Below are 11,235 nucleotides of genomic sequence, written 5' to 3'. Positions count from 1 at the left end.
AATATTAATTATGGATGGACTGTCTACTCACAATTTTTTTTTTCCTAATAAGCATACTGAACGTAGTCTTGGTTAATCTAACATGAATTATGGAAGTTTATTACAGAGCCAGAGCAAAGCTTCAAATTTAAAACAAACAAACAAAAAAACCACCAAAAAACACCAAAAAAACCCCAAACAAACAAAAAACCCACCCAAAAACATAATACAGAACTACTTACTCCACTGCTCACTGGTCCAAACTGATGGCCTGAAGAATCTGGTTCTTCTAAATACAGAGTGTAAAATTGTGGTCTATATCAAACGGTACCAAAAATGTAATATTTTACATACATGTTGAGACAGTTTGAAGAGAGTATATTTCAACAATGGATATCAAATATTGGATACAATGCTGTCATTCAGAGGAAGGACATATTAAAGAGAACTGGAGAAATGTAACAATAAAAAAAGGTTTCAGTCACAGAAACAGACTTGCATTATGTATTATTTTAACATTGTTAGAATAATGCATAAAATATTGTTTAAAACAGAAGACATATTTACAAAGTAATTCATTGCAATAGTACTCAAACAGGAGATTACACTTGCAATTATATACCTACCTTTCATCTTCAGGTAACTGCAGCCAGCGAAGAACAGTTACTACCCTTTCTTCAAAGGGGATTGAGCTGTATCAGAACAACACAAGATCAAACCACCATGTGCTTCCAAGAACTAAAAAAATTTATTCACACATTACAAAAATCCATGTACTTAGAGAAAATTGGATTCAACTGGATGTCATTAATGGCTATTTAGCAGGATGCAAGTTTATCTGTGTTAATTGCCTGCGACTCTACATGAGTTAATGGCCTGATCTAAAGCTTCCTTGAATATTGTTCCTATTGATTGCAATGTGATAAGAATAAAGCTCCCAGTATTGCTTGTGTTTATTGTATAAAGAGAATAATTGGCTTCAAGGTGCAAAATCATATGCAGGTTTTCATTCTTGTATTACCTTTTTTTTTTTATAAAGGCTTGGTTTGAGGGTGGTGGGGTTTTTTGTGGGGTTTTGGGTTTTTTTGGTGTTTTCTTTTCAAAGGTTAAACAGTTTGAACAGAAGTTCTCATACTATATCACAAAGTAGATGCTCTGTATCAAATACTGAAGCGGACGAACAATAACATGTTGATGTGTAACAACATGAGGCACTCACAAAGGTAGTGATTCAGATACTTAACACAAGTTCAAGTAACAACAAAAAAAAATAGTAGGCAGTAAGTCAAGAGTAATAATTTGCATACTATATGAAGGGTGTAGGAAGATAGGAATTAAAAGCCTGATTTCTTGGGCGAGGTTTGAGATTATTAAGTCGATGGTGATAAACAGATTTATGTAAATTTTCATTAGGCAGAAAATGTTTAATTGCAGTGAAGAGCAATCACTGACTGAAATATGACTGCCTTAACATAATTATTTTAAAATTTGTAATAAAAATAATTTTACATTGGAATAATTTACCACAGTCAACAGTAAAACTTCAGGTTTTGTGGACACTATCACCTTAAGACCTGATCCATTCATTGCATGACAGGTCTGGATTGAACAACTCTAAACAGACCCACAAAAGATTTTTATAAATAGAAACAGAAAAGCACTAAAGCTTCAAAGCTGACTGGTCTTAAAGCCAATTTCTCCACATCTTTCCTGTAAAAGATTTGCTGAGCAAGGACAAAATTGTTAAAGAATCAGCATTATACTGAAACAAAGTTAATTGAAGTCTATCTTTTTTCATGCTGTGTACAACTATTTAGAAAAGTGAGGGGAAAAAAATATGCTTTCTGTAGCATCTATCCCATTACAACAGTTAAACTAAAATATTAATTTAAGACACAAGAGTTTACATACCTATTGTATTTTTCATACAGGTTTGGAAAGGTTCCATTAACTGCTACATCTGATCCAGGCCAAAAGAATGTACCCGCTTTTAGACCTTGGTACATAGCTGTTAGCCAAATCTGCAGGAGACCAACGATGGCCATTAGTGCAGGTCACTGAGTTAACTGAGTAACTGTCAGATCCATTACCACCCCCACCAGCTCTGCACCTTTCAGCAAGATCAAAATCTAAAAACCATAAGCGGAGCACTCTGAACAGTCAATCTGGCATGTCATCGCTATCTGCAGTCCAGATATACCTTGCAGCCTGATTCCTTTTGGCAAACACTCACATCCTTTCTGCTGCTACACCACGGGGAGCCAGGACAGCAGTAGGAACCATTAGCTCCCATGGATGGAGCAGCAACGCAATGGTACAACCATGGCTGAACACCAGGAAGGGGAAATGTCTCAAGAACAATGAAGCAAGAAGGGGTGGGAATATTCTGAGGACCTATGCACTACATACTCTGAAATATGGAAGCAAGAGTTTGGTCAACTCTTCTGATTTTACTGCTGATCTCATGATTTGCAGATTTCTGTCTGCATTCGACGTGTTTTCCTGCCTGACTTGTACACCACTTCTCAGTGGCCTGTGAAGTCTACACTGCTGTGTTCTTTCCTCAAAAAAAAAAAAAAAAAGGAGGCAAAAAAAAATCACAATCCTCCCCCTATTACTAAATAGTTGCATCTGTTCCCTTGCTATTCTTCAGGCTAGCACTCACCCAAACTTTCCCATGCCACTTCACTCTGATGGCAGTCTCAGCAGATTTGCTATAGCTGTATGATTGAACTAAGACATTTTCTTTTAAAACCACATCTTTAGACTTTATAGTAATTTGGACAGAGTACAAGCCTTTAATACAGTTTATTACTAATACCAACTGATCTGTCAATTTCCTGAGAAAATTAACTGCAAGCCCAGTTCATATTAAAAACAGAACAAAATCTGGTATCTTTATTAGTTATTTTAAGATTGTTTTCTCCTTAGAGACAATTCCATTTGTGTTCAACAAAATCTGTTACACTGTTTCATTTGTCATTTTGCAGCTCTAGTACGGCAATTCCTAATCACGCTGAGTAATGCTTCTTGGCTGACCTAGAAGTACCCTCTGTACTCTTTCAACATTGCTATGCATCCAAATGGTATTAAGTAACATACCAACAGGGTGATGTACATTCTTAGCAGTGTAATAATACTTACAGGCTGTCCTTGGTACCACTGTGGATTAAACTTCTCTTCACTTCTAAGGGTGAAGGATGCATTTCTTCTGGGGTCATACATCTTGTTATCAATTATACCGTGAGATTCAGGATACAGACCCTGTAATTGAGAGGATACCTTGTCGCAATGGTATAAAGAAAAAGAACCTTCCAGCTACACAAACAGATGTCTGTTAGACAAATATATTCAGTGAATAATCTGTGTGAATATTCTGTATGTGACTTTTACTCCACCAGTACCTCAAGACACAAATTTAACAATACCACCTACCATTGCTACCAAGCTCTACCTTCAATTATTAATTGCTTCTCAGTGAAATTAAATATATATATATATAGGCAAGCAACTTGCTGTAGGATCAAACCAGAAGACACCGTCTCAAAGACACCATCTCAGTTCAAGCATGTGTGGTATCTTTAGCACTAATGATAAAGCAATTACCTGGTTACAAAGCCCAGGGATTACAAAGGAGAACTGCATACCAGCAGGTGAAAACTAACTGGGGATAACCATTACATAAGCAGTGAAAGAAGTGCTCAGAGGCACCAGCTGTTAGGTCATTTTAACAGACTTTGTGCTCTGCCTTCAAGCAGACTAGCTCCTTTTTACATTAACGGGTGTAACACCACCACCATTAGGACCCAGATAAACAGAAGGGCCTGCAACTTTTCACAGGAATGGCGAGCTGAGACAAAGCTCTATACCACATTTAGGGACACTCTCACATGGCTACAGGGCATGGTAAGTGCCTCTTAGTTGCATATTCAATCCTGGATGTTTGAGAGGATTATGCAATTAAACATTCCTGAACCCGTGCTCCTCACTTACCAAAAGACAGTACTGACAAACTGGGATGATAAGAAAGAAGGTGCAGATCCTCAAGTATTTGATTGAATTTTAGTTCTGACATGAACTGATCTTAAGAAGGATTGGCTGGATTCCAACCCTGCATTCAGTGTTGAAAACCTCCATTTTTCTTTTTCCTGCTATACACAGGTGGTGATAGGTTTACAGTATCAGTTTTGTGACATTCCTGTCCAGGTTTGAGTACAGTCCATCACAGAGTCAACATCAATGTGATGTTCAAACCTTTCCTTTCACGTCATACTCTTCTTTGCATCATGCCAAGCTACCTTTAAGTAGTGGAGTAAGGTTGGCAGTTTAAAGGAGTCAGGCTGCTCAAGCTCCAAAAGAGAGAAGCTGCAATTTAGTGGAAATATTTACATAAATGATGACTTGTAAAGTGAAGTGACTTTCCATCTATATGGGAATTCTTGCAGCTAGTCTTGGAAGGATTGGATTACTTAATTGGATTAGATCTGACTGCTTAGCTGTAGTGTTATACTCTTTATGTAATTTAGATTTACCGTCATTATATAATATATGCATTTTCATATTCTGAAGTGATATCCTATTATTTTAATAATCCAAAGAAATATACTTTTCCCTTGGACACAACTTGATAATGAACAGTCTCTTCAGTAGTGAAAACATGTAATATACAGAAATTCTTACTGTGACAATGGAGTAATGATTGGGAAAGGTTTTTGAAGGATATGCTGGTCTCATACTGGAAGTGTGTGTTCCACATTTCTCTGGAGGGAGGAGGAAAGAAAAATCAGCAAAGTTACAGAAATAAAAACCTTTGCAAGTTTCTCTTAGTGAGGACATACATCTGTCAAAAACAAACAAAAAAAACAACCCGCAAAACAAAACAACAAAAAATGGTATTTCCAGAAAGTTTTCAGTCTTCAAAATTCTGGAGTTAATGCTTCATTTTTCTTCCAACACTCATTTACAAGCTGACTAAATGGCTATTAATACAAATCTTACATCTTCCTAATGACCAGCCTCAGTGGTCACATGAGCAAAACCTAGTCCCTATGAAAAGCATGCAGAAAGAAGAATCAATAATCAAAGAAATCACACCATCCAAAGTTGCACTGGTGTGCAATAAGTGAAATCTGCAGCTAGAGACCAACTAGCTACTTCACCCTGAGTGCTCCCAGAGATGAGGTGGCCACTGGCACAGTGGTGCCCTGGCTCTCTCTGTCATTTCTCAAATCACTATTTTGCAGTCTCCTTTTTTTGTTTGGGGTTTTTTTGTTGTTGTTTGTTTTTAATACAAATAAGTTCTTGTTCCAGGATGAATCTCAAAGTTTTCTTTATCTTGATATACAAAACATAACTTAAGGAGATTAGTGCACAGTATTCGATAGTATGAAGAATCGTTAGCCAGGTCAAAGCACTTAAGCAAACCTTACTTAAGTTAGGTGCCTAAGTTTCCAGAGGTATGGACCCTGATTTTCAGGGTGCATGTGGGGGAAGAGCCTTCATTAACAATTTCAAAAATACCATGTGATAATCAAAACCACTTCAACTCATGCTAAAGAGCTAGAGGAAATGACAACGACCCTATAGAAAGGCCACCACTGGGCCATCTTCACTAGCCTTCTCGGTCATTATTTTATATATCATATAAATAAAATAGAAATGAAAGGTTTGATAACATAAGAAGTGTTGCATCAAGGCACTTTGAACTCATTGGATTGGGGCTTTGGATTAGATCTCAGTAGAAATAATCAATTCAAGCTAATTGAGATAAAAAGAAGCCCAGCTTGAAAAAAAAAAAAATCCTCTCAAGTTACAGATAGACATCATCTCCCGCATTTGTCTTCTGCAGTAAAAGATCATCACTTGTATCCTTTTTGCTACTGCAAGACACTTGACGTATTTCAACCATTTCCAAATCTGTTGCTGAAGCTGTTTTCTGAAATCATTGGTTTTTGGTCAGGGTGAGTGGGGAGGTTGGGGGCTTTTTGTTTTTAAAGTAGGAGAACAATACACTTTAAAACTTTCGTTTTGTTCAAATTCCAAGGGGTTTTGCTGGGACTTTCCATAAAAGTTATCCATCTTCTTTTGGGCTTGTTGCCTTAAAAGACAATTTAAGACAAATGAAGGATTTATTTAAAAAAACCTACGATATCACAGAGTAGAGGTATGTGAAAATGTCTTTTCTGAACCCCATACACCCATGTTATAGCTATACCTGGGTTCACTGAAAACCCTCAGCTCCACATAGAATTGCTAACCTTTCAGCAGATAGCAGAGAGCGTGAGTGTATAATAAAACATGCTAAAAGTGAAATTAAGAATAGGTGTCTGTAAGACAATATCAAACAGATTTCTCTGAGGAGACATCAGAATTTCATTGTAGGCATGGCTGAATTAACAGCACTAGGTAATGGGAATATTTTTCTCTAGCAGAATGCTGCACTTGCCATCAAGTGTTTTAAAGAGAAAAATCCAGGGATGTAGCATGGTTCATAGTTTGTCATTCAAACTGTATCTCTTTGAACATTTACTAGTCCTATACATATATAACAATGAACTTTAAAAGGATTCAATACAATTTTTCAGCAATAGTCAAGTAATTTATTCATATTATTACTTGTCAGTACAGAGGAATAGATTTCATTATTCTTTACTGCTACAGTATTTTGCTGTGCAGGATTTACACACTCATGGAAATGTTTATCTTTAAAATATGACTGCTTCCACCATTTTCAGTGCCTAGACACATGGCACATGAAGCACATGGAGATTTGAAGCCACAGGCCCTCAGAGCGTCATGTGATATACACCCCAGTGACACTAATTTTCATTCATGAGACTATTTTTCCTCTTACTGAAGAAAGTTTGTCATATCTGAGCTTTTTACCCACCATTTTACTGGGGGAGGTGGGGGGGAAGCATAGAAAGCAAGGTTTTGTAGCAAGAAAGCTGAAGATTCTGTAGTATATCATAATGTAAAAGTCTATCAGCTTACAAAAAAAAAGGTCCAAAGTAATGTAGAACTGTAGACATAATGCAGACATTGTATTTTCCCCCCAGACAGTTCCTTATTTTGTCTAAAACATATATTATCAGATATTCTGGTTTTAGAATCCTTTCAAAATGTAAGTTTTGACCATCAAAAACTCCATGGTTCTGGAGAAGTGATGAAGACACTAAGATACCTGCGGTTCTTAGTGGTCAAAATTTGTCATGGGTTCAGTGGACAGAGAAATACAAGTGTATTATAGAAGTCAATGAGAGAAGTTGCACTGTAGCCTATCCAGACCAAAGGATAAGTAAACTTTACATGTGGAAGTGGATGTCACAGCCTGGAAGTCCTACAGATGCTTTGTGGCACTGTTATCTTGTATCTCAGTCAGAGCTGTAACCATTTTTAACAGCCAGCCTCTCCAAGCAATGCCCAAGAAGTCTTCTTCAGTTGAATTTTTTTTTTTATAACTGCATCTAATGAAATTGTTTCAAATGCCTCATTTTATTTTAGCATGGAACAAAATGAAGAAAGCTAAAACCTCAAATACGTCTGTGAATTGTTATGCTCTGGAACAGATCAAGTTATAACAACCACTGTACAAAATAGCAAGTATTTTTGCTGATTTATTTTTAGTCAAACTGAAACCAGCTACCCCAGGTAGTAATTTATGAATGACAAGAAGATTGGCATATTTTTCAGACAAGAAATGCCATCGGTTCTTTACAGACCACAGCCAAAATAGAGACAGGAAAAATAACTTTGTAGTGTCTAAGTAACTCTAGTTAAGTAAGACACTATAAAAGCTAGGGGGAAAAAAATATGTTCTTAGGAGGCTCTCATTTCTTCTGAAAATGTTTGTTAAATGAATGTTTTCTCAAACTCAGCACATTTCTACCAGCCCTTGTGTATCATCTGTTCCTAATATCTTCCTTCAAATATGATCAAATACTTTCCACCTTGCTTTCCCTTTTCCAAAGTCATTCCACAACACACAATACAGTAAAAAGTGGGTCTACTTCTATTTTGAAGTAGTAAAGTAAGCTCGCAGCAAAAATTGTCCACCACCTAAATATAGGAAGGGCTACTTCAAAATTTGTAAGGTTTCACTGAAAATCCAAAGAGCCCTTTCCTCATGCCCTCCCTCTCTTCACCCTTCCACCTTCCCACACCTCAGGTTATCTATGCACAGTTATTTAGGGCAATAACTTCAATTTCCATGGAAGAACAACAATTTTAAAGAGTAAGCATAGCTGCATCTATGGATTTTTCAGATAAGACATCATGATATTGCTTAGACAAAGAAACTACTCACGTAATTTGCTAATAACAGGTAGAAGTCCACCCCAAGTCTGCAAATATTCTGCTCTGAAGCCGTCCAATGAAAACAGTAACACTGGAGACTTGGTAAATCTGAACAAAGAGAAATTGAAATATTAAAAGACTCTGAGAAATAATTTCCTATCACTTATTTCAAGAAAGTTTCCCACAAATTGTGGGGATGTTCCTTGTAAGACTATAAACCCGGCCAAGGATGTAAGCCTTCCAAAGCAGGAAGGTTTGCAGGCTGGAGCAGCGGTGGGGTGTAGCAACCCTGGCCAAAGAGGCTGAGGATTGCAGTAGGGCACAGACAGGGAAATCATGACAAGGCCTGATTTCACAAGCACCCATAAAATCAAGAACAAACCAAGATGCTCTCCTTATCTTGAAATCAGGCCCACTGGAGCAAGACTCAGCCTCTCCCACCCCAAGGTAAAAGCAGGGAAAGAGAAAAGGCAAGGTGAAGCCATGGCTTTCCTTTATTCACTTTGTTCCTGAACAACTTGTAATCTAGCTGGAAAAAAACCAAAAAAGGAATTTATCTTTTTACATACACAATGCATAAAACTGTAAGAAAGTCTGATGTACAGGATGTTAAGTCAGCAGCTATAGCACACATTTTCCCTTTCATCTTATAAAGATTATTTAATCAAGAAGAATTTGGTTACTGTACCCAAAGTACTACCAGTCTCCAAATTGAAAAATGAGGCCCTACAACTGGAACACTAACAGTATTTCTGCCTGGAACTTGACAGATAAATTCAGAAACTGATTTCACTGAAACTGGCAAAAATAAATCCTCCCCTTCCAGTCTCCACAGGACCTATGTTTTCCAGCCTTGACTTGTTCCCAGCTTCAGCCCTGTTCAAACAATTTCTCTCCAACTGTAAGTACTTAAAACACTGCATCACAGATGGGAATAGTCATCAGTAATTTCTTCCTTGAAGAAAAAAATATCCTGTTTGACCTATAGATACGAGGACACGTGAGACTGCAAGAAGAAAAAAAAAACAACAACAAAAAACCCCCCAAAAACCCAAACACCAACAAACCACTGTGGTGCAGCAACAACCATTGAAAATACAGATTTGCACAAAAAGATTTTATATGCCAATTGCAAGCTTATTTTTCTTTTTTATGTTTACAAATTGTAAAATCAAAACATTTTTTTAAAACTTTGTTGCTCCAAAATAAAACAGTGAGGATAGAAGACAAATATTATTCATGAAGTGTTGACAATTTCTTTAGTGAGGTACCTCTACAAAAAAATCTGAACAGTCATTTATGAGTGAAACATTTATAAGCCTTATTTTAGTCAAGCAAATGTAACTATATTAAACTCAAGATTAGTCAGGCAACCAAAACATGTCTATCCTAAGAAAGTTTTAATCAATAATTTGGACAACATTTAGCCAAATGACTTCCATTAGTCAGAACCATTACACAGCCTACCGTACACCCCAGACAGAATAAAACATCAAGATGTATTTGTAAGATGTGTGTTTGTAGCCTGGTTTTTATTTATATGGTATTTTTAACACCATCTTTTTAAAATCTTAGTGGGGGCAGTTAGCTAGGAACAAGAAATGAATAATCTTCAGATCAAGACTGAAGTCCTTTGGCAGAACAGAGTAGGGAAACTTCATGTACTACCTTTGCCCATATTACAAGTATTTTTTGCATCACAGATTCTGCTCTAACTTTTGCAAATACCTTCTCCACACACCCTCTCCTCAACAAATTGATTCCCTCCAATGCAGCGGTCTAAAAATCTTCACTGCAAAGTTTCCTGCAATCAAATATGAACTTTGGGGCAAAGACTGTTTAATATTGCTCACCAACAAGTCTAACTTAAAACAAAAACCAACAAAACACCAAAAAAAACCCAACACCAAAAACAAATCTACCACACAACACCAAATTTAAAACAACTCCTTAGAAAGGGACTTTACGCAACTGTTTCTGGTTTGGCATTTACAAGTAAACTGACTGTTAAGTACATGTTTCGGTTGTCTGCAAATCCAGCTACTGACCCCCTTGCACATGTAAAATTAAACTTGGCAAAAAAGACCATTGCAAGAGCTAGGGAGATCAGCCATTTCACTTCTCTCATACTCTACACATGCTGAAGCTCATATAGTTAGTGATCTGCCCTGTGCTCAGGGAAGCAAAGCATGACAGACCATGTTACACTGCATTCTTTTTTGGAACAGCTCCAGTAAAATCCCCAGACAAATTGACCTGTACTCAGTTCTGAAAGATATCAGCAACTTCCATGACTTTTTCCTGTTGGTAGCCAAGCTTCAAAAATGTGCTATCATGAGCAAGCCTAGGAGGCTCAAGTTTTGGCCCTGCCAGTGATTCATGCCGGCTGTGTCCCAACAGGATGACAAGGGTGTTTCACAGCTCTTGGATAAATATGTATGCCACAGTCACATCCTGACTCCAAACTGAAGGAAATGCAGTGGTAATTATTCCTTCCTATAAACTGGCTTCTATGGAAACATAATGCAGGCAACAGGCTTGCTGTGGTCTAGCAGGTTCACCAGTCTGGATGATCAAGAACCCAGAACTGCGGGCCACACTGTCAAGCTGACCTGCCTCACCACAGGCAAGTTAGACCATAATTAAGGGGAAAAAAAAAAAAAAAAAAAAGGAAAAAAGTCCCCTTGAAAAGCTAAACATACTACACAGAAAGCTTCCTATCCCACACACACTACTGCCTATATACAGCCATAAAGCATAGGAAGTAAAGCTTTATTTTCTGCTAAACACATGTAAAGCCTTAACAGGAGGCATAATAGCAATCTTCAAATATACAGGAGAGATCTGCAAAAAAGGAAAGGAATTAGTTGCTTTTCCAGCTCAATAAGATAGAACAAATGGTAGTAGGCTTAAAGTACAGTAAAAAATACTAAGGCATCATGAAAACCATCTAGCTAAGCG

At 37.2% G+C, this 11,235-nt stretch overlaps 1 protein-coding gene across 5 annotated transcripts in view; it reads right to left on the bottom strand.

Moving 5' to 3' along the window:
- ENPP1 (ectonucleotide pyrophosphatase/phosphodiesterase 1) overlaps positions 1 to 11,235 on the bottom strand; it is a 59,223-nt gene that overhangs the window by 26,611 nt on the left and 21,377 nt on the right. For 4 of the 5 annotated variants that reach the window (XM_075748101.1, XM_075748100.1, XM_075748102.1 and 1 more), the window contains 6 exons: positions 8,285 to 8,382; positions 4,660 to 4,739; positions 3,124 to 3,243; positions 1,891 to 2,000; positions 606 to 671; positions 222 to 294 (listed from right to left, as the gene is read on the bottom strand). In XM_075748101.1, coding sequence (XP_075604216.1) covers positions 222 to 294; positions 606 to 671; positions 1,891 to 2,000; positions 3,124 to 3,243; positions 4,660 to 4,739; positions 8,285 to 8,382 — 547 coding nt within the window. The remainder of the gene's footprint in view (positions 1 to 221; positions 295 to 605; positions 672 to 1,890; positions 2,001 to 3,123; positions 3,244 to 4,659; positions 4,740 to 8,284; positions 8,383 to 11,235) is intronic. The other variant, XM_075748105.1, reaches the window with a different exon arrangement.

Source organism: Balearica regulorum, chromosome 3, assembly GCF_011004875.1.
Source record: "Balearica regulorum gibbericeps isolate bBalReg1 chromosome 3, bBalReg1.pri, whole genome shotgun sequence".
Taxonomy (NCBI): Eukaryota; Metazoa; Chordata; class Aves; order Gruiformes; family Gruidae; genus Balearica; species Balearica regulorum.
Note: the sequence above shows the minus strand (reverse complement) of the source record. Positions and strands in the feature narration are given on the sequence as shown.